At 36.2% G+C, this 27,609-nt stretch overlaps 1 protein-coding gene across 1 annotated transcript in view; it reads left to right on the top strand.

Moving 5' to 3' along the window:
- DDX10 (DEAD-box helicase 10) overlaps window positions 1-27,609 on the top strand; it is a 155,605-nt gene that overhangs the window by 1,407 nt on the left and 126,589 nt on the right. The window contains exons 2-10 of the mRNA XM_036388796.2: window positions 3,126-3,186; window positions 3,428-3,558; window positions 5,151-5,309; window positions 5,757-5,877; window positions 7,005-7,194; window positions 9,224-9,350; window positions 10,640-10,802; window positions 12,076-12,160; window positions 24,703-24,804. Coding sequence (XP_036244689.1) covers window positions 3,126-3,186; window positions 3,428-3,558; window positions 5,151-5,309; window positions 5,757-5,877; window positions 7,005-7,194; window positions 9,224-9,350; window positions 10,640-10,802; window positions 12,076-12,160; window positions 24,703-24,804 — 1,139 coding nt within the window. The remainder of the gene's footprint in view (window positions 1-3,125; window positions 3,187-3,427; window positions 3,559-5,150; window positions 5,310-5,756; window positions 5,878-7,004; window positions 7,195-9,223; window positions 9,351-10,639; window positions 10,803-12,075; window positions 12,161-24,702; window positions 24,805-27,609) is intronic.

Raw genomic sequence — 27,609 nt, 5'->3', positions numbered from 1 at the left:
ATTGTTCTGGGGGCTCATGGTCTCACTTCTTCTGGAGCTTTGCTGTCCTTTTGCTCCAGGATTCTCCTGCCTGTGAACAGACAGTTGAATGTGCACCTAACTTTCTGTCTTCAGTCCTTCAGATAGTCTTTTCTGGTCCTTGACAAGGTTTTCTACTGTGTCTCCAGTGTTTCTTCCATATTACCCTGGATCTGGTTAGAGTAGGAGTGGGAATTGTGAAGAAGTGCCATGTGCTTGGGTCATCAGCGATCTCCAGTGAGTTCTGCGTGATGCAGATCCCTTAGGGACAAGGTAGTAGAAGCTTTTGGGTGAGCTCCTCTCTGTGAAGAGCAGTGGCTGGGGTCTCTGGCACACAGGCTGTGCCTGGGTTAGATTTATGTGTGCATGGAATAGTGGTAGAATGGCTGATGGATCCAAGATGATCCAGCTTGACCTCCTGTCCATGATTTCATGTGTGAGAATGACTGCAGTGGATAAACAAGACAAAATTAATAATGAAGACTCAACCACTATACTTTGTTACTGGATTTTTTTTTTTCCATGTGATGACCTGTGATGGCAAGCGTGTGGCAGCATAGATGGAAAATGTAAAATTTAGTTTCAGTGTGTCCATATCATGGGACCATTTTCTGTGTTATATGTTCATAGATGAGCTTTTTTTCTGTTGATTCAGTAACTTTGTTGCCTGACTGTCAGGCCATTGATGGACCTGGTCTATTCCAAACAGTTGTGCTCATGAAAAGCATTAACAGCCTAACTCATGTGCTGGGGAGCTGTTTGTGAAAAATCCTTTCTAGTCTGCTTGGTGTCAAATTAGTCAAGTTAGATCAAAATATTTGAAATATTTGAAATGAGCTGGCTGCTCTCATATGGAGGTGATTGGAGAGAGCTCATGGTTACAGCTTCCCAGCAGATGAGCAGAGGTAGTAACTTTGGAGAAGGAAGCAAACTGAAAAAGTAGAAGTTGGTGGTGTTTTCCACTGGTGCATGTAGATGTGGAATAGGATTATCAGAAGATCTACCTTAGACATCAGTCCTTATGCCTTCCATTTGGACATGACTTAAAAATATATCAGTACCTTCAGAGTTCAAGTGTTCTACAACATAACATTATTCAGCTCCTGGAAATATGCAGGGCAGAGAAATAATACAAGAAGCTTTGTGACGTGGCCTTTCCCAACATTCCTTGCATTTTCAATACTGTTCTCACTTTTTTTTTCTTGGACATCCTTGAAGGAGCTAGGCTTATGCTTGTAATGATTTTTAAATTGATTTGCAGAAGTTGAGGTTAGAAGAGTGGAACAATATTTGTCTTCTTTTTTGATTAATACATCTGTTCTTACTGAGTCATCTAAAATTAAAAAGAAATTGACTACTGAAATACTTCAATTATTTAGAACAATTTCAGATTGCTGATAGCCTATTTGATGTATCACAAACCTGTTAAAATCTATCCCTTTAGCTGCACATAATCGATTGCATGAATTCTTTTTTGATGTGAGTAAAATGCTTTTCCCTCCTGTAGGCCTACTGTTTTTCTATGCAGAGAGTCTCTTGGCTGAAATGAACCAGAAACTGTACACATCACTGAGTTGTAAATATTTAGCATGCAAAATAGTAAGACTGGGAAATACCAACTGAATTTGAAAGTATTTGTCAAGAATTCCAGTTTATGAAAGTCAAAAAAAGACCTTTTTTATGGTGATTCTGGTAGGATTTTTTCCCTCCTCCAAAATGATGTTTGGCAAAAGTTTAGTTGCTCTGTTAGGACACAGTGAAAGCTTGAAATCTATCTTGCTAGTGCTTTGCCTTGAAATGTATCAAAACCAGGTTTTATTAAGAGCATTTTAACTTTTTACCTGTTTTTACCTTTTATTTATAGAGATTAAATTCATGTGTTAAGTTACTTGTCTTGATTTTACTGGAGAGACTTAGGCTGAAAAGAGTGCTGTTGTGATTTAGATGCTTCAAACAGCTACAACCTCTCAGTTTTCCATAACAGGCAGAGCCTGTAAAATGCTTGGTACTTCAAGGAGATACAAGGCTGATCTGACAGCTCAGTAGCTCTTTATCTGAAACCTTTTCTGGAATCGTTAGCACAAGATGTCAGGAGGGTCTGAAGACTATTTTGCTTGGTCCCTGATTTGGGAGACTTCTGTTCGGCAGTTTGTTAGAGATAAACAATACCTATTAGAAATGCGTGAGTTGTAAGCTCCAAGTTTGATATTTAGAAATCTGGGTTTATGGGTTTTAGTCAGCATGCATTCAAAGCTGTGTAGTCTGGCTTCTTTTTCAGGCTTTATAAATTCAGTAGTCTCTATGTTTTCTTGAGTTTTGTGGTTTTTTTTGTCCTGCTACTATTAGTTGTGAAATTTGCCAGTGAGAGCTGTTCACATCTGCTAGAACAGCCTTGAAAACACTACATTTTTTCCAACAGCTCTACTTGACACCTCATCTTTGTAAATCATTGAGCAAACTCATGGACTCAAACACTTTTTATTGGGAACTCTGTGTGTGTGTGTAATTAACAGCTCTCAAATATGGGTGCATACAGAGAATTAAGTTAGTAGGTGCCAGGACAATCAACTACTTTTTTAGTATTTTTTTAACCCTGTAGGACAGTTCTAAAAAATTAAATTCACCGAGTGCTAGAGGTTGTTGAATCTGGTGAGCTTCAGGACATAAGTGAACTCTTGTCAGTCAGGTAGATGTAATATTGCTGCAGCTCTGAGTACACAAATACATGCTGCAGAGAGGATGAGATATAATCCCAAGCAAATCCCTGCTGGGATCTGAAAACACAGATCTGAAAAAGACATCTGGGCTCTAGTAAGGTGTAGACCATGGACCTCCTGAGGGCCTCTTCAGTCTAAATTTCTCAGTGACTTCATGATGTCTGAGCTTTAAATTGTGCTATTAGCCTGCATTATTCAAGTATATAATTACTTACTAATAGTTTATGGTAAATCTGTGGTTTAGATTAGGTCAAACTAGTATAGATTGCCTGACTAGCTAACTTGAATCAAGTCATACTGAACAATATGTTCACACCAACTTGTAGAATGCTATTCAGTTCCTCTCTTATGGTTGGATTGTAAGCATTGATTAAAATTATTTTGTTTCAGATAAATGCAAGTGAAATCCAAAGATTTTCAGATTTTCCATTGTCAAAGAAAACCCTAAAAGGTGAGTATAGAACTTTTCTTTAGAAAAATAATATAAGTAAAAGGGAATACATAATTTATCTGCATCTGAACATTTTTTTTTTCTTTAAACTAAGTTTTAGGTAAGTATTGCCATGTACAGCATTTTCTAAGCAGAGCAATGCAGTTGTGGACCAGACAAAATTGACTAGCTTTTTTTCTTTCTTCTTTTTTTTGTTCCTCTTCCCCTCCCACCCTCTCTCTTCCCACCCTGCAAATACCAGGACTGCAGGAATCTCAGTATCGTGTGGTAACAGAGATTCAGAGGCAGACCATAGGTTTGGCTTTACAAGGTAAAGATGTACTTGGAGCTGCAAAGACTGGATCGGGCAAAACGTTGGCCTTTATTGTTCCAGTAAGTAATTTACATCCTTCTATTTCTACTCAAACCACGTTATCTCTGAAATACTGATGTCAGTCAGTTTACATTAGTAGATCCTGAGAGAAAAGTTAAAATCCAATTGGTCTGTTTCAGGAAAGCCAAGATACTTAGGAATTGAATAAAGCTGCTTGAGCTTCGGAAAGAAGTGTATTTTTTGTGCTAGGAATATTCTGCGACTTAAAAGTTTCATTTTGATCCTTACATTAGTAGACCCTGTGTGGTTTAGAAAGTGCTTTGTTTTTCTCTCAAGGATGTTTTCCTGGTGCAACTCTAGTTGTCCAATTTTTCTGGCATTTGAAAACTAGCTGTTTGAAACAGAATGGTGGATTTTCAGTTCCTTAGATTTTTTAATGACTGGTTTTCACTCCTTTAAAATGTTACAATTTGGACCTTACATAACAAAGTTAACCTTAGTGATTGTGGACTTCCTGTCAACTCCTTGGAAATCACTTCTAGGGCCAAGCAGAAAAGTGGGATGAAAATCCCTGTAATGGATGTACACATCTGACAGTTTTACTCAAAGCATCATGATCTGCATTTCATTTCTTCAGTTGAGACGTGTGCTTAAAGTGCACATATAAATGGATACAAACCCCAGAGGGGAGAATTTTTTTTTTTATGGAGTTACTCTGTTGAACATTACTTGCATTTTTGTAAGCATAAATTTCTTTGCAGCCTATTACTGTGAGAACGGTAGTAGGTGCTTTGAATACCCTCTCTAGTAAAGAAGATTTATGCTGCTTAAAAAAAAAAATCTCATTAGTAGAGAATAAGAAAATGTAGATGGCTTCACCAGTCTTGTGAATTTAAGAAACAAGTGAGATTACTATTTAATATAAGAGTAGATGTACTTAGTTTTACAAACATTATTTTAAAACAGTTTTAGAGAAGAGGGCTAAGAGAGGAGCTGAAGAGCTGAGAAGTGGAAAAAAATTCATTGTGCAAGTATGAATTACCAGCTCTCTGTATTTCTTCAGATATAAGGCTTCAGATATTCATACCTTAAAGTCCTTGTGTTAGGATTAGCTGACTGATAGAGTGTTTCTGCAGCATCAATTCATAAGAAGGGAAATAATCCTCCAACTTTAGTTGGAACATTCTATATGTAATATGTAGATAGACTGCTTCAAGTCTATAAGCCAGAATGAAAGCTTCAATAATTAATGTTCTTCCAGGTGCTCACTGTATTCCTGGTTCCCACAAAACCTCATGAGCAGAGAAATTTCTCATGTTTTTCTGTACTGATTCCTATTATCATATAAATGGCCTAATTTCCAGAATTTAGCAGAGTAGGATTAATTGTGCAGTGAAGTGTTTATGATTTTCCACTCATTGCTGTCTGTCTTAGATTGGTACTGGAGAATTTTGCTTAACAGCAAGTGTCATTACCATTAGTTAGAATTTATATATCATCAACCATATAAAGTGTGCACTGATGTTTCTTCATATCATTATTTTAATTAACGTGGCTTTGTCTTTTTTTTTTTAAATTACACTTTGATACCAACTTATTGCACATTTTCCTTGTGAGATTTTTGTGGTGATAACATGGTCGCTTCTTTCAGGCTTTGGAGCTCCTCTATCGGCAGCAGTGGACTTCAGCTGATGGCCTGGGGGTGTTGATCATCTCACCTACCCGGGAGCTGGCCTATCAAACCTTCAAGGTTCTGCGCAAAGTGGGGAAGAACCATGAGTTCTCAGCTGGCCTTATCATTGGAGGAAAGGTGTGTGTCCTCTCTTGGAGTTTGCTGTATGCAAGCATAGTTGAGTGCTGTATTAAGTGCTAGTTAAGGAAGGAAACCCTGGGCTTGGAAAGTCAAGGAGGAGAGTGGTTAATGGGAGCCTATCAGTGACCCACTATTTTCTTGTGTGTATTCTGTGTCTTTTCTGAAGCTTTTTGAGGCATATTTAAGGTCTTTGCAGTGTCTGTGGCTGGATGGACCTTCCTGCCAAGTCTTCCAGGACTATCCTCTTAATTTAGATTACTCTGAAATACCTTTTCCTCAAGCCACAGATGTGAACATGCTGAAGAATGGTGGCATATCTGTGGGAAGAGGAGAGCTGCTCCTTGACTATTCTTTCTAAGAGCTGTTAATAGGTTAAACTGGCCTAACTGGTACTGGACTTGTAGTCTGAGCAACTAGAGCTAAGATGGATTAACTCCATTTCAGGATCTGAAAGAGGAGTCTGAAAGAATCCACCACATAAATATGCTAATTTGCACTCCAGGACGGCTTTTACAACACATGGATGAAACATCATATTTCTATGCATCTGATCTGCAAATGTTGAGTAAGTTTTTTAAGTACTTGAAAGTACTCAAGAATATATTGTAACAACTCATAACTGTGTGCAGCACTTCTTTGCATAAAAAGTTTATTCTTGTCATGTTATGTAGATGAAATGGCATTTAAACTTGCACATGTTCAGATTAAATAAGAAAACAGCAAAATCCCTTTCTTGTGTGTACTTTATCTGAAGCAGTTGATGAGCATGCCATCCCTAGGATGAAAAGAAGCAGGGGATTTAGTAAGGAACCCAAACCCCAATGTAGTGCCCCATATAATCTTTTACATTTGTCTTTACTAATGCTAAACTTACCTTTCTGGCTATGGCTCTTGTGTCTTTCCTGACATGATAATTGACTAGCTATATAGGATATCCATTGCAGTGTGTGTATTTTGGACCAGTTCTAGAAAACATAGTCTTTGTTTTAAGACAGATTTCCACTCCTTTTATTCTTTTGTTTGCATTGTTACCATTATTTGTTTTCATCTTTCCAGTCTGAACAAAAATTTTCAGTGTAATGAAAAGGTTTGCCTGCTTCTAAGAGCTGCATAATCTTAGCATAGCTTGAGGAACTTAAAAGCAATTAAGAAGCTAATGAAGCTAATAAAATGTGAAATTATGCTTGCTACACTTAGTACAATTCATGACAGACAAGAATTGCATTAAATGTAGGCGCTTTTAAAGCTTTGTCTCTGTGCTGCTTGGTTTATACCCTATATTTCAATGGTAAATTTAGCTTAGGTGGAGGAGAGTGTTTTGCTCTGTCACAAATACTACAACATTGTTTTACGTTCCGTGCTTTTATTTCAGTAAAAGGACAGGGAGTCTGTTTGCAAATTGCCAAACTGTTCACTTGAGATGCTGATCTTTTTCCTTCTGCATGTGAAACTGAGGGCTGTAGTGCACAGATTATGGGAAATGCTATGATTTCTGTTGCAGGTATTTTTAAAAACATGTTTTATGAAGTACAGGGATATCTAAAGAGATTGCTGTCATGTACAGTAGTTAATTTAATCTCTGCATTTTAAGTACAGATAGAATTTTGTCCTACATGAATTTAATGTAGATTTTTAAAAATAAATAAATAAATCTAAACCCATTTTTTTTGTCAAATTCATCTTTCAATCCAGTTCTTGATGAAGCTGACAGAATTCTAGACATGGGGTTTGCTGATACAATGAATGCAATCATAGAAAATCTACCTAAGAAACGCCAGACCTTGCTTTTTTCCGCAACACAAACAAAATCTGTGAAGGATCTTGCACGGCTGAGTCTGAAAGATCCAGAATATGTTTGGGTTCATGAGAAAGCCAAATTCAGGTATGTTGGGATTTTTTTTTTCACCTTGTGGAAGGTTAGATAGTGATCCTATTTAACTGCTGCTCTGACAGTTCCCTGAATCAGAGGTAGCATTGTGCGTCCATCACTGGATCAGTGTCTGATCCTGCTGTCTGCCTTCCTGAAAGCAAGGAATTTCCAGAGGGGACTAGTTCTGACTGAATCATGCAGGGAGGCTGAACCTGTGCTTGTCTTGACTCCTCAGGCAGCTTCTCAGACTGGAAATCCTTTTCCTCAGGAGAAGGCTGCAGAGTGGATTATAGCCAGTGTGCTGGGTCTAGCAGCACTCAGTTCTGAGTAACTCCTTTTCTGCAGTTCAGCATCCTTGCCTCCCATATGTGTGTGCTTACTGTGCAAAAGCACCACAGATAGTTTGTCTGTGTGCCATTTGTAAATCTGGCTTTCCAAGGATGTGCTTTCCTCTTGGGAAAGTGCAGAATGGCAGTCTTGCTTGTGTATTCAGTATTAGGTGCCCAAAAGAAAGCTTGTGCTGTTAGTTGATGCGTGGTAACTCCTGTGGCTTCCTGATGTGCTGCGTTTTCTATGCATGTTTAGGGCTCTGGCCCTGTGTGCACTAAATAGATTTGTCCTGCCCTACAGTTAGGAGTAGGATGGGAGGTCCTTGCTGGAAGGGAAGTATGTGGTGTGCCATACTCAAAAAATGTAATGTATCACTAAATGAATGTTGCTTTTTGGCACATAATTTTCTTTTGAAATCCAAATGAAGAATGTTATTTTGCATTTCTGTGGGCTCGATCATCTGAGTGTCAAATTACTTATGAGCATGGATGATTCTTTTTCTGCTCTTCTCTGAAATATGCATATATTTCCATACGTGAGATGCAGGAGAAAGGTGAAGCACAGAGATAAAAATGGTTTTCCTGGGAGCAAACAAGAAATCGTCAGGAAAATGCATGGCAGAACCATGCAATTGAATCTTGAAGAAGTTTTTACTATTTGATTTGATTATCTTTGTATTGTACTTCAAATACCTTTTTTTAATCAGTAGTACTATCAAAGGCATCTTAAATAAACATGATTGCCAGAAAAAAAAAGTATGGCTAATACCCTTTTATCAGAAGAGAATGTACAAGCCTCGTATGCAGTCTTCATTTTGGTGACTATCTATTTCACAGATCTCCCATGTTCAGTGAAGTCTATTTTAAAGTACATTTAATTTTTTTAAATATTTGGGAGAATGCAATTAGATAACAAACCAAATTAAAAGAAAGGTAAGTATTAATTTGTTTTAGAGTTTACTGCCTTAGGTTATTGCCTTATAAAAGCAATTTCCTCTGAAAGATGTAGAAAGCAAAAAGTGCTGTGGCGTAATTCAAATTAAATAGCAGAATGAAAACTGGAGGGGTCTCTTGTAATTTCATCCTCCCAAGTGACCACCTTAGAAAGGTAATTTTGAATACCCACAGTCTGTTTAGGGTGAAGTCAAGGAAGATGAGCCTTTAGGTGTGTTTCAAGGGCAAATATCCCAAATAATTTTTCTTGTTGTATTTCTGCTTTTAAGAGCAGAAATGTGAGTTCAGATGACAATTCAGAGCTTTAGAAAGTCACTTTGCATCTCAGTGTAATCAGTAGAAGTACATCAATGCTCTCTTTTTGTGCGTGATTAGACTCTGCTTTGACATTGCCTTAAGCACAAATGATGCTTTAATAGGACTAATAGACAAAACTGCATTTTAAGTCAAGGCAATTTGAATGTCGCTGCTTAGACAAGAAAAGTTTGCCTTGCTGGAAGTAAATGAATTTAGAAGTAACGTCAAAAGTCATCTGTCCCTCCCCACTGGCTTTTAATAAGGGAATTGATGTAGCTTTCAAATGAAACTGATAAAGACTTGTTTCTCCAAGTGGGAGAGCTTGCCAGCCTGATTCCTTTTCTTTTCTCCTTTTTCTGAGTATGTATAAGACACTCTTGGCTTAAAAGAAAGGTGAGATATTTCTGTGATTTATCTAAATGAACTTTTTGGATGTGGGTTTTTTTTTTTTCCTTCCTTAGTACCCCAGCAACTTTGGATCAGAATTATGTTGTCTGTGAGCTTCAGCAAAAAGTAAACATGTTATACTCTTTCCTGAGAACTCATTTGAAAAAGAAGAGCATTGTATTTTTTGCAAGCTGTAAAGAGGTATGTTTTTTCTCTCCCTTCTTCTGCCCCAGAATTTAAAAAATGATAAATGAAGGTATTCATATAGGTATCAATGCATCAGACAGGTGAGATTGTGGACTAATTTGCAACAGGAAATTGGAGGAACAAAACATCACCTACTGCTGTATGTCATTCGGGACCTGGCTTCGAGGCATTTCAGTGACCCAGGCTCAGTGCAGGAAGGTTCTGGAGACCTGAGTGTTCTCAGCCATTTTTGTGGTCTGCTGTTCAAAATGAATGCTAAAAGTTAATGTCAGTAAGGCCCAGCTATTTCAGTTCTGTCTTTTGACATGTTTCATAGTTAGCTTACAAAGTATTTCAGTAATTGTACTTGCTTTCCTTACAAGCTTTTAAATGGGCCTGTTTGAGAAGGTATGATTGTGAAATAGTACTGGCAAAGGTTTTTCTTACATAGGAAGTAATCCTTCAAATACCTGCTTGTGTAAGTGTCCTGGGACCATTCTGTTGAAGCTATTTGCATGTGTTTGTTTGGCACAGGTATTTGTACCTATAACTACTGCATGTATCAAGTATTTTACAGTGCAGGTATTGCTTACTAGTGTAATACAAGGCTAGTATTTTACAATAATAGACCATTTTACAATGGCCTAGTAAATATTCATTGCAGTTCTTTCACCTGTGGAAGAGGTTGTGATATTTTTGTTGTTCTGCAGTTGACTGGGGGCACTGAAGTGGTCAGCTTAGTTGTGCAGAAATTTTTGGAGTTGCAGCTGTTCAGCAGTATACACAATTTATGTAACTACTTTCTTAAAAAGATGCTAGGTAGCTGCCTGCTGTAAAACAATGCTGCATCATGGGTACTGTAGGTAAGAGTAAACAGGCTGATTTTATAAGAGAACATGTTGAAACTTGAAATAGTAAACTGAGACTGTAGACTGATTTAAGTTGCAAGTATAAAACACAGCACCCCTCCAGTACTGTCTAAAAGAAGTGCTTCTCATGGACTTTTCAGAAGGACTTTGGTCCTTTGCATACAGCCTAAGTACTCATGTCCCAAGTTGTTCTTGCTGTTACCTCCTCTGGTTTCCTTTAGGAAATGCCATCAAAGGGCCTGGCAGTCTTTTGCCACAATTGCTTTCATCTTTTAGTACTTGGTTGTGTAACAAGGTCTCAACATCTTTTTTCTCTGATGTGGAGAAAAGTTTATGTAATTTGATGTACAGTTTCAGTTGCTATATACACTGTATATGATCTTAACATGTTTAACAGTGCATGGTAATTCTTTTCCCCCTTGATTTGTTGGGTAGGTTCAGTATCTGTTCAGAGTGTTTTGTAAGCTTCAGCCTGGTCTTCCTGTCCTGGCACTCCATGGCAAGCAGCAGCAGATGAAGAGAATGGAAGTCTACACTTGTTTTGTTCGGAAAAAGGCAGCAGTGCTTTTCGCTACAGATATCGCAGCTCGTGGCCTGGGTAGGTATCCACCTAGGAGGGGAGCAGCAGCTAAACCTGTTGAAGCTTTATCAGACATTATACTCTGAAGACTGACCCAGTTTTTGAAAAACGAAGCTGTAGTTTGCTTAGGAGCTCAAAATAGAGATGCTTCTTAGAGTTCTGCTGTTCCTTTACTGAAGTGGCCCACTTCGTCTGTTCTTATATTTTCTTTTTATCCAAGAGAAATGTGGTAGGTAAACAGTGATGTATCAAGGATGTATTTTTTTACTTGTAAGACAAGATTCCAGCAGTTTTAAGTATTTCTGATATGCTTTCTGATATGCTGTGGGTTATTTCAAAGGATATGAAAAATTGCTAACCTACTGATATGTGGAAATGGAAACCTGAAATTTTAATGTCTGATAGATGAGTGGCATTGTAGGACTGTATTGATAAGGAGACAGAAAAATAAATGAGGGTAAAATAATTTTTTTTCTTTTAGTTCTTGAGGCATTTAAGTATAACACAAGACTTTTCAGGAGTCCAGTCATTCTTTGAGATAGCAAAGTCTGTTGTCCAAAATGTGAGGTTTAGTCACTGTGTTACAAAAAGAAAGAAGGTGCTCTAAAAACTGAAGTCAGGAATGAAACTGGTACTCATACCTTCCATACTGCTGAAATCTCACCAGTGACTATCTAATTTGGGTATGGTTAGTTTGGTTTAGAGTGTGGGTATAATTCTGGAATACTGTATAGCTGCAGATTTGGTTTCAGTGCAAAGCATGCTGCTGCTGAGTGAAGTGCAGCAGTTGGAAAATGCTTATTATTAATACCATTGACAGTCAAGGCTGACTTTTGTCAGGCTTGGTCACCCCCTCCCACTTTTAAGAGGGGCTGTTGTATTTCTGTATGTGACAGCTGAAGTGATGCAGTCTCACCACAGCTAACTTCAGACCCCAGTGGTGTAGCATATTAACAGTAAGGATTAAAAGTGGGTCAGATATTGTTGTATAATTATTAACCATAGGGTGTTTTATCATCTGTGTGATACAAAACATGTCTATTCTTGTCAAGTGTGAAATTATGTTCCATTCATTGCACTGTCATAATTTAGGAAATGAACACACAATTAATTTAACTTACTTTGATGAAGAGAGTGATTGTTTATGTATGCTAATGCATGCAACATTTCAGAGTTTGCACCTAGTGTCTGTAAGTGGGTCCAAGTGATGGTTCTTACAGGAATTAATGCTCTTGCATAGGAGGGTTTTGAGTCCAGTGAACTTCCTTATTGTATTTTCTTCTTTACACAGATTTTCCAGCAGTGAATTGGGTCATTCAGTTTGATTGTCCAGAAGATGCAAACACATATATCCACAGAGTGGGAAGAACAGCCAGGTTTGTTTTCACTTTTCATTAGTATTTTAATGTTTAAAACAAGATTTCTGTAGGGACAGATCACTGGCTAAAGACTCATTGAAAAAAATTAAGATATAAATTAGAAAGAAAAAGGCTGTTATCACTAAGAGACCCTTTTGATTAGTAAGGAGTAATGATTTAACTTAATAATTTCTTAGTGAGCTTCAGAGACTTGTTACAGCAGACAAAAGTATCCCTGATTGTTCCATCTGATTAGGAACGATTATTGGGGGAAATAGAAAACCTTTTTCCCTTGGCAGGATTGCCTCAAAGGATGAGTTGAGTCTGTGTATGTGAGTGGAAAAGCTTGTATTGCTACTGACATTTACAGATAAGTAATGTTTTACACTGTGGATCCAATTTCTTTGTGAAGACTCTTCAAAAGAATGGAACTATTTCTTCCTTATTTTAACTTGGGAGGAAGGAATCAAATGTTAATTACAGGTTAAATTTTCAATTTTCTAAGTCTTTTGTGAAATTATATACTTAAGCATAGCTTTAGTTAAAATATTTGTGGCTAAGCTTTTATGATGGGAGTTACCCAGATACACTGTTGTAAACCAGGTCCTTCATCTCTGAAGTAGATTTTTAAGTGAAATAGAAGCTGTTACTGCATATAATTCAGGAGATCAAAAACCTCATGCAATTATCTGAAGGACGAAATGCAAGGCCTAGCATTATATCTTGTCTCTAATTTAATTTGTTTGTAGTAGAGCTTGCAATACAGGCAGTTGTCAAACCTAATGACAGAGCAGTTACTAGGACTAGGATTTCAACACTATAACAATTTGAGATCTGTGTTCCTGGATCAGAAGACTGTAAATTTTGGTGACTGTACCATGCCAATGCACTTCTCGCACTCTTTCAAAATGTAGATGTTTTAGCCATGTTTTCATTGTAATTGGTGACATTTCTGCCCCATTCTGTCTCTCTGCTCTCAGTTTTCTGATCTTCTATGATAGAAGGGAATGATAAATTTTTAAATGACTGAAAAAAACCTGTCAATGTACAAAGTCAGTGAGTGTTGTATATAATTAGATAAAACACGTAGCTATTTTGCTAATTTAAAATTTAGATGTAATCTTTTGAGAGAAAAGCATATAGGCTTGGTTAGAGTTCTGTTAAATTTTCTTTTTTCTCTTTTTTTTTTTTTTTTAATCCTGAGTGGATTCACAGAAGGCTTGTAATTTTGTCTTCATGGCACACTGTCATCATGGAAGGAAAACAATGTATTTGGCACTGTTTAATTGGCAGGGTTTAGGATACTGGTTGATATTCTTTCTGAGCCATGTCACTCAGTTAAAGCACCTTCCTGGAGTTGTAATCCTCAGGCCTTTTCCCTATTCTCAGTAGGAGCTGAGAAGAGCAATTTTAACTAAGTTTAGCATGGGGAAACAGCTCTAAAGAGATGCAAAGTCAAACAACTCTTTGTCATAATGCTTTTATTCAAATGTCCTCTGAGAGGACTTTAGCCTGGCAACCTTAAGGGTCTGTCTTCAGTGGCCTCTTAAGTGCAGCCTTCTGTGATTGCTTGAGGGACAGATTTAGACAGAAAATTGGGGCAGGGTGTCTGTCGCAGGGACTGTGGGCTGTGCTGGATGCCTTGCTGGGATGTTGACTGCATTTCCTTCTATGTCAATTTTTCAGTAGGGAGACCTTACAGAAATTGGGAGTACATCTGAGCAAGTTGTGTGAGCTGGAGGTTGTTGACTGACAGTGAAAAAAAAAAAATCTTTTCTGTAGGAAAAGCTTCATGGGTATTTTCTCTTTCCTAATCTCAAACAAGGATCAGCAGGTTCTGCCTATACTGGGCATTCATTTTGAAGAAACATACAGGCTGTCTCCATCCTTAAGGTAAAACAGTCCTAGAAGGAAATTTGTTTAGGAAACTTAATAGCATGAAATAAATCTTCAAAAATAAAACAAGGGAGATGTCTAATAATTTTAAGTAAATACTATGCAATAAGTAAATATGCTAATGCAGTTTTTGATGTGGGTAATTGAGAATGTACTTCTCATTGAAATCTAAGTGTTGCGGAGGAAGCTTCATTTGTTTTCAATAGCTAAAGTTCACATGAGAAGCTTGTGTTTCTTCTGGAAACTTGATAAAAATGAAGTGAACTGCAATTTAGTAGTCCTCATTAATGAGGTTCGAGATAATTACAAATTTTCATGGGTTATGAGAATATAATTGCATAGAATGAAAGCTAAATTAAATATCTCATCTAATTAAGGGGCTGTGTTAAACTGTAATTAAAACTGGGATGCCAAATAGTGTTTACTTTTGAAGTCAAATTATTTTGTGATATGAAAGTAAATATGAAAGGAGAGAAAATATGTTGGGGAAGGGGCTGGAAAACCTTTGACTAACAATCATGGACGTGTTCCCACATACATCTTACAATTTTGCAAAGCTTGATCTAAAACAAGAGGTAGCAGTTTATTTTTAAGTGGATAAGGCCACTGTGTTCCCTAAGAAACATTTCATTTGCATTTTACCCTGCTGAAGAACATAAGTTGCAACTCCTGCATTTTTGATTTATTAAGTAAGATTGAGAAAATCTGAGTGTAATCCAGTAATGCTTTTGCTTTATAGTAGAATTGACATATATTGAGTGGGGTTTTTTTTAATAAACTTGAAAGGTATGCTACAATTAGAGTGACTAGAAGCTATTTCTTCCAGTTGCTTTCAAAGTCTTAAATAGTTCACTGACAGACTTTCTAAAATACTGACAATGTCATGGGCAGTCTAGTAAATACTTTTAGTGTTATATTTGCCACACAATTTCTTAGAAGAGTCAGTGGTTTAAAACACTAGATTACAGTGTTTCCTCTGGGATTTAGTTTCAAAAACTCTAAATAAAAGCTGCTTGTAGCAATTGCCTGCAAAACTAATTTCTTCTGGCTTTTAATTTCTATTGATGCCTTCTATTCTGTAACCTATGAAGCCTACAGATGAAAGTATTCTTTCATGAATTTTGTGAAAGAAGTTACGGTGCCACTAGGGGACAGCAGAAGACAATAATTTTTGAAGCACCCTGATGCTCATTTTTTCCCCCAACTGTTTTTCCAAACATAATGTCCAAGTTGTATGGCATGAAAAAAGTCCATAGGGATGTTTGTCTTCCAGTCATGATTGCATTGGTGAGACAAGATACCAAAAAGTTTATTTTATCTTTTTGTTCATGCATAACTACCTTCAAGTTTGGATGTACCTATATCCTGGCAAGTCTCAGTAATTAATTTCTTTCTTTCCTGGCATTGCATTCATCCCTCCACTTAATGTTTAATTTTTTTTTTTTTTGCTTCAGAAGCAACTACTGCTGCTTGAATTAAGTGATTTTCATGTCATGAGTCTTTTTTTAAAGGCATTGGCACTGGAATGCTAAACAGAATAAGCATTTTTGTTCTGCAGTTTTTATCTGTGGTATGTCTGGAGCTATATATGATTTAGATCTCACTGGTTCAGACTTCTGATGGTATTTAATCCAGCCTCGTTGGTTAGCTTTCTTAGGTGCTTACACTGACTTAGGAAAGTAATTGTAATTCTGTTGTTGTCAGCAAACAGGCATGCTTCTTTTCTTTTAGTAAATTATATTTCTGAAAATAAATGGAGTAATTAAACTCCATCTTCCCAAAGCAGAATACTCTGTTACCTGCCATTTTTGTGGTGGCTGTTAGGATGATTAGACTGAAAGAGGTATGACTAAAGCCTCTTAAGAAGAATGTGTATTTTGATGCTTTGTGAGTACTGGAGAACACACACCTATCAAATTATAGGCAAGTGAAAGGGGCAGGTGATAGAATGATCTTACTCTGTCATGCAGTGATAAGCTTTGAAGCTCATTAATGCTCTTTGGGGCTCTCCTTAAGTAATTAATTTCACACATTATATGTGTGAAAGTGAGACTATTAAGCCTTAAGAGTAATGTGACAATAAAGTATTTAAAAATGCAAATGGCTTAATATTATCTTTTTCAATGGTGGAAGCTTGATTTTTATTTCTCTTTTTAATTGGGAAAAATATTTCAGGGATATATGTCTTGGGTCCTGAATAATCTGGGCAGCCAAGATGACAACTCCTTGTTTTGATTATTTTTCTATTTTTAAGACCCACTGAAGCACTTCGAATGTTGTTTAAAAATAAATACTGTATTAAGACCCTCTCACAGTCAAGTCATCATCCTAACTCAAGTTAAGTAAAAATAGCTGCCAGTGGAGGTCACAAGATACTGTTGACATCACATTTAACTTGGAATTCACTTTATTAAATTCTCTAAAATTAAACACTGTATCCTAGCTACATTCTTGACAGTGGCCTCTGATGCTGCATTTGTACTGACTGGCACTGTGTTATCTGCTAGAATTCGCTTCCTAATGGAATGGCAGGAATGTTCCTGTGCACTGAACGATTAAGTGGCCAAGGTTATTACCTGCTGACAGGAAGCTATGCTGTTTGCTGGAGTAACAGAATAAACAAGCACATGTATTTTAACTCAGCAGAGTGGACACAGCTGCTGTGGGTAATGGATTGCTTCCAGGGTAGGCTGGAGCAGTCAACAACCTCCCAAGGCCTTTTGAAATCAGTTTATTCTAAGACTAACTTGATAAGATTGGTGAGCCACAAGAACCAATAATGATTTTTGTCAATTATTTCTTGTGACCAAGACTGGCAAGCAGGGACACTCACGCAGTATGACTGAATGGAGGGGACTGTGGTTCTGTGGGGAGAGTAGAACTCAGATGGTTCTCTGAACTTGGCTACTTTCCAGACAGAAAAATGACATTAAATGGTCAGTGGAAAAGAAAATATAAACTGAATCAATTAATTTCTGACTTCATAGCAAAATTTACTGGTTATTTTTTGGGGATTCTGAACCACAGTGTATTCAATGGAGAATAGAAGTGATCTAAAGCAAAACTAATAAAGGAAGCCAGTTCACATTTTGTTGTTTAAATGCTCTGTGGAATGTCAGACTGTTCACAACCCATGGGAAGAAGCTTCTTTTCCTGGATGAATTAAAGACTTTGCAGTGAACTCTGGCTGTCTGCTGCACTGGGTCAGCTGTGAATAGTCAGACACTTTCTGGTCTCCTGTAACTTTTATTGGGCTGCTTTGGTAGGACTTGCTGTAGATGGTACAGCACAGTTTCAGATTGCAGTGCACCCAGATATCTTATTAAAGGTTTGTTGCTTTAAGCAGAAATGCATATTACAGAAAGAGGCCATTGATCATGTAGATGGGATAGAAATTCCAGTACGCATTTATTTTCTGTGCTCATTTGTCATTTTAAAAAACCAGCAAATCTGTATTATGAAAGAAACCTGGCAGTGTAGAAGTTATAATAAATGGCAGATAAAACTCTTCCTATTCCCACCTGGAAAAATACCGTTTTCTTGGTTTGAAGCTTAGATTTCACCAGTCCTCATTATGTCACAAAGCCCAGAAGGTATTATGATTGGAAATAAATTTCACCTGAACTGAGCCTGGTATTGGAGACCTAAAACTGTTACTTTGTTTAAGAAATATGTTTAGAAATAGTAGCTTATGCAGTCAAATTTAATGGTTGTGTTTTAAAACAAAATATGAATTACTGTGTTCCTGTAGAAGCCCTTGGGGGTAGATTTGGATTTTAGTTTCTCTTTGTTAAAGGATAATGTGTGGGTGAACATATTTATTTGTTATGTGTATCAGATTGAAACAGATCTGCTCAGAATAAAACTATCCATTCTGATATTTTTTTGATATATTTTTATAGAGGTCTTACATTGTTCCATTATACAAAAAGTGCAACACAGAAAATGTCTGCTTCAACTGAATGCTTTTTCCTTCACTTCTGTAGTTGTTTTAAAAAAAATTAAAAACAGTTTCAAAATTAAATATAAATTACATAGTAGAAATAATATAACTTTACTCGCTCTAGCTTTTTTCCTAATCTATCTTGTATTAAGCATGATTGTTAGCTTATTAGCTAATAATTCACTGCTGTTTCTTTCAAGTCTTTGCAGGGGCAAATCTTTGCAAGAGAAACAGGAGTCTGTGCTGCTTTATGTATTTTGCTCACCAGTTTTTCTGCATGATGAAATAGTCTTGTTCTTGACTATTGAAACTAAAATTATGTGCAAAGATTTAAAGAGCATTACTTTTGCAAAATCAAGTTGTCCAGATGATTTCTGTTCTGAGAAGGGTGTGAATGGTTTGTAGTGAATAAATGATTGCCTTACATAGTGAGTAACTTGGTTTCACAGTGGAAATAATTATTCAATAGTTTTGTATTTATAGTTTTGCAAGTATGTATGATAAACAAAGGGTCCATTAGAAGAAGAATGAAAATATATAATTAAAGTGTATCATCATGCACATGCAAAATCAGGCACATTTATTTGGATTGGTTTTGATGTTCTTCCAAATGCTTAACTTATTGTCTTTAGCATTTTGAAGAGAGCAGTGTCTTACTTGCTCCTGATAAATCTCTAGCAGATTTGATCTGGGTGAGAATGAGGCAGTTGAGCAGTTGATCTGGCATCTCTAGTGCTCAATTTCCTTTCTCTGAAAAGATTTTGCTGTTTTTGAGTTTCTGCAATGCTAAAGGTATCTGAAGGTGGCTTGTTGGCTTGGAATGTGATACTTTTGGAAATGGGCTTTGATTTAAGCTCACAAGCTTTGCAATGATACCTTACTTCCTTCTATGTCTTTTGACAGATAAGATGATAGCATATGTTGATGCTATCCATGCTGGCCCAGTTAGGCTAAAATTAGATCTTTAACCTAGTCAACCTGATAAAGTCCTGGTAAATTCAAGTTACAGATTAAAAAAAAAAACAAACCCACAAAAAGCTTGTTTTTTAATTATGGTGGTAAATGTGTGACGTTCAAAGTATAAAAAAAATCATCCTTACTTTTCCTGCATGTTCATGTGTGATAAATATCTTCAAAAACGTAATCACTTCCTGTATATTGCATTTTCTCTAATGGGAAATACTCCAATTCAGGAAACTGTTATGCAAGTATCTTTTTATCTGTAACCCTCCTCCCCCAAATTTTATGACTGTCTCATCCTCTGTTTTGTCCTTTGCCAGTTTTTAAAATAGATGATTTTTTCTTGCCAAGCAAAGAAATACTGCCTTTAACTCTGGTAATTTGGCATCAACTTATGTCTTCTGAAATACAAACGTTAGGGAAACATGTTGTAATACATCTGTTGGAGACAACCTGTATAACATTTTCTATAATGTCTGCATATCTGTGCACCTTATCCTTACAGTTCCTTTTCCATAACTTTTTTCCTACTGGATATTTGCTTTTACAGCAGAACACTGCTGCCTGATGATCATCATGAGATGGTTCCCATTCCTGTTTTATTCTGTTACAACCACAACTCATATGTCACTGACAATTAAAATGTGGTGCATTTGACTGAACCCTGTGTTACATTGGTCATGGCAAGGATGTAGAAGTACTCTGAATGTGGTTACAACAAGCTCAATTCTGGCTGCTTGGCCAGGTGGAATTGATTAACAATCAGTATTGCTATCATTTACTGCCTTTGTGGTAATGGTAATGTTTAATTTAATGATATTGCCTAGGGGTATATGCAGCTGTGGACTGGATCTGATCAAGGATGGGTTAAGATGGGGTAAAATTAGGGAAGAATTGAGTGTCTGTTTGTCGTGCATGAAAGCCATTTTTTCCTCATCCTGTCTTCACTGGACTGTTGCCATTCTGTTTCTTCATGTTTGATACCAGCTGTTGGCTCAGGGTGATTTTTAGAAGTTTAAGATAGATTCTGTCATGGTGCGTAAACTACCCTCTTAGTTTTAGTGGGTTTTTTTCTTTTGGTGTTTTTTTTTTTTTTTTTAATCAAGTGAAGCTATTTGGCAACACTTTGTGTTTCTTTGCTAAGGAAATGGTGTTGTGAACATTTTAAAACCATTTTTCTCTACTGGTAATTAGCCACTACCACATTGTTGTAAGTAATTAATCCCACTTCCTTTTTGTCTGCCTTTGGCACTTGCTCTTGATTGTAGGCATCTTTCTTTTTCTCATCTGCAGTCGCTGTAAATATAACCCTTTGCTTTATAGAACTAATGATGATTTTCACAGCTTCCTGCTTGCAAGTCGTGATTGAGTTGCAGAGAAGTTGTTTGCCTTTTTCAAACATATTGATGTCAGTAGACTCTAGAAAACAAAGCAGATATGAACTAGAAGTGGTTTTTTTTTTTTCCCTCCAAAGACTTTCTGCAAGTAAGATACAGTTTTCCATGGACTTGGAATAAATCATATACCCTTAGAGACTCTTAAGATCACAGTGCAAAGATGAGTCCCTTCTCTGGTTTCTTGATCACCTTGAAGAGATGACAGGATATCATCAATTATTACACAGTCCAAGAAAGTTTGATTACTTTCAGGTTTTTAATTTACTTTTCTTCAGCAGAGTCAAAGTGCATACTTATTGGATAATAAATCACCAGAGTAAATTAGCATTTTAGGACAGATGTTTGGTTTTGGTGATGATGGACAACTTGAAGGCTGCAGTGAGCAAGAATAGGGAGAACTTCTAATATTGTCTCATCTGCAGAGGTAGTCCTCTTGCTGAAGAATTACAGTAACCAAGGTTGTTTTTTCGTTGCTTTATCATCTGTAAAGGTTTAAGCACTTTATTTGTGTGCTGAAAATAATTACAGAGATGTTCCTTTGGTTGCTTTAGTGGAGAACTTTATTCCTGTAGGATAGTAAGGGGTGTTCTTTTCTTCTTCTTTAGGCATTGTAATGGAAACAAATTCTTAGCAGGTCCAACTGTTTTTGTTACTGTTTATGCCAGTTTTTAGTAGCTTGTCCTTTCCTAAGTTTGCCAGTATGGAAGCTTTTAGTAAGAAATATGCAGAGGGAACACTTTGGAAAAGTTAAATTTTACACTGAAGCCTCTCTTCTTGAGATGATTTTTAACACAATATTTTTATTATTAGCACATTATGAGGTTGGGTTTTTTTTTTTTTTTTGAGAAATAAGATAATACTCTGCCCAACTAAATCTCCTTTTTTATAGGCTGCATTTTGCTTTCTTTAACTGAACGTCCACTGAATCGATACAGATCTTCCCAGATGGTATTTAAGATCCTTTGGTTTTTAGCTTTATCAATTCTGTGATGTTTTCATTTTTGTGTTTAGCTCTGAAGAACAGTGTTGTTATTAAACTGTTTGTTTTCATTAAGTCACGATTATGGTATAAAGGGCAAAGACTGTTCCTCCTTAACTTCAAATATTTTTAAACTATTAGCATTTAAAAGAGAATGTTTCCAAAACATGTATGGGAAAGGATTGCACTGCATTAGTTACTAGATGTCTTTCAGTCCTTTAGAATTTCTGAAGACTTAGCTCTGAGAAATATTTCTATGCTGCTTTTTTTTTCCTCCTTAATCGGTGGAAAAAAGAGAAAGTAGAGGTGCTTGAAAACCTCTCTTTTCCAGATCTATATTTTCATGTGGTTGTTTGTTTACTTATCTGTGCTACTACTTTGTCTACATAAAGGCTTTGCAGGACTTAATGTAAACATTGAAATAGTTGGTGTCCATAAATACCAGATGTGATGCTTGGCTTTTTTGGCATATTACCTATGGAATGTGCCTTTAGCATTTGTACTTTATGAAGCAACTACTGACTCTGCATACAAAGAGTTTAGCACTAATAACACAAAATCAATTTTTAAGGGTCAGAGTGAAGGTTTATCTGATCCTGAATCCTGTTTCAGAGAGGCCTCTTGGATACTGCTGGAAAGCTATAAAAACAAAACAGGCATAGAATGGTTTTTGCTGTACTGTATCATTGCAGATTTTGGTTTTGTGGCTTGTAGAGAGGATATCTGCACTCTCTGCCCTTTGAGTATTTCTTCTTAATTTCTATGACACTGGCCTTTTGCAGTGTTTTGCACACTGAATAAAAGAGATATGACAAAGAAACAATTTAATAATGCCAAGTCAGGCACTCTGGGGTAAGAAATACCATGAGCAACAAAACTACACAAATCCATGCCTTTGGCTAACTCTAAGGAATCTGAAAACATTTGTATGTTTATACAGTGCAATCAAGACTTTTCTTGACAAATGACAAAGACTGTTAAGAGATTTAAGAGATATTTTTTGCAGATACCAGATCATTCACGTAGCTCTTGTTGGAGTCCTATCCTTTCATATAATCTACTTTGGAGAGAAAAGTAGAACTGCATTATTCTGTGCTCTAAATTGGTGAGACTGATATTGGCAGCAATATTATCTTTGTATTCCTTTTTGATAGATACAAGAGAATATTTTTTCCAACAGTGCTCTGAGAGCTCAGCTTCTTTTGATGAGTAATTGGGTGTCTTGGTAGTATGATCATCAGTTTTTACAATAAAATACAAAGTCCTCTAAGGTTCAGTGGCTTTCCAGGATTTCATTGCTTGTTCAGATAGTGGCAGTGTCCAACGGGTACCCACCTTGTAGGTATGTAATTTGTAATTTGGTTAGGTTGAAATATATAGAACTTCTGTAAAAGGTGCACTTGGTCCATGTAATCAAGTTCTTTCCAACCTTAGTTATTGTATAAAGGGTGCAGACATTCCATGGGATGTTTGGTCAGCTGGGACAGCATGCTTGGTAAAGATAATAAATAAGGACAAACATATGTATTGCTTTAGAACTCTTTTTTGATAGATGTACAAGCTGATATTTTTTGTATTGAGAACATTGTAGGTCTACTAATGAAATGGATTTAAAGCGTTATAGTTTTTGTACAGTAACAACGTACTTTTATCAATCCATTTATAGTCAGTAAATTTACATGATGTTGGCATGTAACTGAGATTCTTCTCTTGTATCAATTTTATTTCCATGTAAAATTTCAAAATCTAGAATGTAAAGTTTAAAATTTCATGATGTAAACATTTACTAGACACTTGTAGATGATCTTCAGAAGCTGGTATCCAAGCCTATCATACATACATTGAAGAAAAAAAAATCCCAGGCATCCAAGAGCATTTTGTTGTGATTTTTCAAATTCATCAAATGAAAGCAGAAAGCTGTAATAAAAGCTGTCAGACTGTTTTAACTGCAGATTTTGTTTCTACTTGCATTGCTTACTGTGCTGTGACAGATAGTGTTTATAGTTTTCAAACAATTCTGCAGTACTGTTTTTGCCAAGTGATAACTGTTTATCCTTGGAGAAATGTAGGCTCCCTGTATTCCACTAGAAATGATTTTTATCAGTTTTAATGGTATGATTCATGTTTGGTGTGCCTGAGAATATCCTTCTGTGCTCCCTGGCCTCTCTAAAGAAGGGATTTTAAAGCTGCTCTACAGAGCAGCTTACCAGTTTTGTTTTGCTTTGTCCTGCACATTGCTCTCATCAGTTGGTGATGAGTTGAATTCTGTCCAATTCTGGCATATTTCTGAAATTCAGTTGGAATTTTGTTTTTGTAATGAGGGACTGTGCAGTATTTTCTTATCAATCTGTACTCTTAAGAAGTATTTGTAAATATAAACAAGGAAACAGTGTATACAGTGTTACAGTGGATAGAGACTTGGTGCCTGCAAGCTCATCATTACCCACTTCTTCAGGAGATCTTAAACCCACTGTGTTGTTTGCTTGCTAATGCTATTGGGTACTTTTTCCACATGAATGTCCTGAAGTCAGTAAATGTGCCAAAAGCACGAACTGGTATTTTCTTGCACAAAGAGAAAATGCTCAGGAAGATGCTTTAAGCATAAATTAGCTGATTTTTTAATGTCTTTGCTAACCATGTATCTTGAGTAATTACCAGCTCATCTACATTTGATACAGCTGTTAAGTGCACTGAAGAGTGAATGCTAGATACATTCTTATGGCATCAGTCTGATTGTATCTTTTGTTTTGCATCTGGAAGCTGCTTCTATAAATGAAAGAGCTCCTATTTTTATGCTTTACTTTCCTTGATGTCACTGTGACCTGTTAGCCGTTACTGAACATGCAACAAGGGGTTGTTATTTGAGACCAAGGCATTTATCCTTTTTTAACCTTTCCCTGTCTTTGGCTTGCAGAATATGCAAAGAGAATCAGTTTTTACCAAGTGTTAAACCTTATCTATTTGATTTCTTCTCAAAATCAAACCTTACCTATTTGATTACCTATTGAAACCTTAGCTGGCAAATGCTGAATGCAAGTAGCTGGATTTTCTAGTCCTGTAGCCAAAGTACACTTTGATCAAGTGCTATTTGTTTGTCACTAATACTCAAACTGAGGGAGGAGAAGATTCACTGGTCTGAACCCATGTCTTAGCCCCAGATGTTCAGAACTCCAGGCATAGTTTTAAAATCAGCTCAAGTAGGGATATTGGCAAGTCACTTAACTGGTTTACCTCTTCTTTTCCCTTTGTTAAGTGAGAAGTTTTGTTCGTTCTTTGGACTGTTTATAAGGAATCAAATGTAAATTCTCATTGGCTCTTGAAAACATCAGCAAAAACTAATTTTTTCACGTTTGCTTGAGGTTTCTTTTTTTCCCCTTTTGATCAGGTACAAAGAAGGTGGTGAAGCTTTGTTGGTATTGCTTCCTTCAGAAGAAAAAGGGATGGTGGAACAGCTGGCACAGAGGAAAGTACCTATCAGTGAAATCAAGTAAGTGGCTAATGCCCTGCTGCCCTGCCTGTTATTCAACCTTCTTTCTGCAAGAGTAATCTGTGACGAGTCTATGACAATCTTGATAAAGTATTTTTATTGCCTGAAGCTGGACAAATCAGGGAAATGAATTAGTTTTGGTAGTGTTGTAGAAGGAAAAGACCTTGAGAGGTTACCTATTTTATTGCTGTTCCCATAGGCAGGATGAGCTGCACAAATCATTATTATCAGATGCCAATTAATATATTCACAGTTTCCCAAAGAGACCTCATCTGTACTCAACAGTTACTACCTTTAACATTTTTTCTTCAAGTGTCTGATAAGACTTGTAAGTAATTTAAATGAAATATTTCTTTTGCCTTGTGCCAAGAATATATGGAATGTGATGTATTCTCTTACTCTCTGCAGCTTCTTTTTATGTAATTGAACATGATAATGCTCTCTTTCTCTTTTGCAGATTAAACAATTACAATTTCTTTAATCTGTCCCTGTATGTTTTTATAGCTGTTATCATTTTTGTTTCTCTTATCTGTTTTTTCTTTAGTTCTGGACTTTTTCTTCAACTTGTCATGACCTTTCTGAATCAGTTAGTTGAAAGACAGGAAGTGAAAGATGGTAATTTTACATACTAAAAAGAGTGTTCCAAGGGAAACCTGTAAGGAGCTATGTTATCTGTACAAATAGAACTGCTTTTGAAGGAGTTGCAGCAGCATATAACAATACCAGGTGAAAATAAAAAAGCATGTTTCCATTTTCTGTTAAATGCAGAGTAATGGATATGTAGGAAACACAAAAATCCTAACTGTAAAAAATATTAAAAGAAAAGACCACCACTAAAAAATCGATGGTAGTTTCTTATTTAGCAGCTATAGGCAGGAAGGAGTTTACTGTTTTCTGAGCCTGTCGGTCTGATGTTGAATTAAGAGAGAAAAGAGAATGTGAAGGAAATATGGAAGAATTGAAAACAAGCCAGAAAATGTGATATCAGCCTGACTCCATTTTTAACACTTTAAAAGTTCAGGTCACACCATGCCAAAAATTGTAAAGCAGAGATAAAAGAAATCAGAGAGGGATGACAAGGTAGAAAATGTAAGTTTCTGTATGAGTGGATATGAGCAAAGCTAGGCTTGTTTTACTTTGAAAAGCTGTGATTTGCATGTGAAGATACAGATATCTAAGCAAAGAAGGCAATTACCTATACTGAATTTCTACGTAGAACAATTGTTTTTGAGAAGAAATCAAATTAGGACGAAACCTTAGGTGGTTATTTACACCTCATTGCTTAATCTTCAGGTTTGCTCAAAATGTACAGGTGAACATTTCTTCAGAGAACAGAAACAATGCATATAGCACTTTCTGCATTTAAAGTTTAATTTTACTTTTTAAAGTATTTTTGTTGTATAGGATATGCCATTTCAAAGGCTCTTCTGAACTGTACCTGTGACTGCTATTTCTGTGCAACAAACTGAGTACACAGCAGCTGGTGAAATAAATCCACCTTTTCTCATTAAACACTTATCAAATCCATGCAGGATGTGGACCAACTTCAAATATAAACAATTTTTGCTAAAACAGTGAAATAAGGACTAGAATGCAGTCCAACAACTACTTAATGACAACCCAAACAAAACCTCACCAACTGTGGATAATATCGGTAAAGGAACTGAAGTCTGGCATTTTCTTTTCCATTAAGCATCATAGTGCTTTAGAAGGATCTGTTGTATAACCACTGCAGTAAATTTTCTCCTTCCAAACTTCCATCTTTTTTCCATCTTAAAATGGTAGTTATTGAAGTAATTTATCTTTCTTTTATATTCAGTAAATAGATGTCTGATCTCATGCACATTATAAATATTTCTCCTTTCCTGTTTCTTTGTCAGCTACACTTTTAACTTTGTAAGTAATGGTGTTGTTTGACCAGCTTATCAAAGGAAGTGGTAAAATAACCTCTTTAGGCTGTATTTATCCATGTAAATAGAAATACATGTTTTTGTACAGGGATAATAATCCAATTTTAATAGGGCAAATATTTCACCCCCAATAAATGCACATTATATTTATTATCCAAGTTAGGTGAGTCTCTAGAGAGACATTAATGGTTGCATCTCTTAACGTATTGTTGTTAATGTGATGTTACTTTGATGGAAAACTCTGCTGCTTTATTTTTTTTTTAATAATACCCCAGAAATTCCTTCTTGTATCAAGCCACTAGGACATATGTATTTTAAGTACATTTAAGAAATATTCTTAATTGGAATCATTATTAGAAAAGTCAAGGGTTTTGATTAATAACATATTTTAACATCCTGCCCCAATATCCAGATTTTCAATCTGCAAAATAAACTTTAATAGAATTTATAACATTATAATGAAGGGGAATGCTTTCACTTAGAATTGTCTGCCTAGTGTGTTATGATTTAAAATTTGTAGCATTGTCCTTCTAAAAGGCTAACTAAAATCCTTAAAAAGTTATGCTTGTAATTACTTGTGGATTGCAAACCAATTTAATTCTAGAAGTTTTTAACTACAGATTTTCTCACACTGTTTGCTTCCAGCCAGTTTCCCAATTAATATAAGGCCAGTTTGTTTTGTCAGTTTATAAGTTGTTTAAGAAGTTGCATGAACCCATAGATCATGTTCCAGGTCTTGTGGTGAAGTCTTCTCCTGTTGTTTGTGCTTATTCACCTAATTATAGATTCTTAAGAATTCTAACTTGGGAATTAGAAGATAATGAGCATTGCTCACTCCCAACAGAATTTAACTGTTCAAGTTTCTGAAATTCATTCTGAAAGCTTTTATTCAAAA

The sequence above is a fragment of the Molothrus ater genome, chromosome 2 (assembly GCF_012460135.2).
Source record: "Molothrus ater isolate BHLD 08-10-18 breed brown headed cowbird chromosome 2, BPBGC_Mater_1.1, whole genome shotgun sequence".
In the NCBI taxonomy this organism is placed as follows: Eukaryota; Metazoa; Chordata; class Aves; order Passeriformes; family Icteridae; genus Molothrus; species Molothrus ater.
This window is presented reverse-complemented; position numbering and strand designations above follow the sequence as displayed.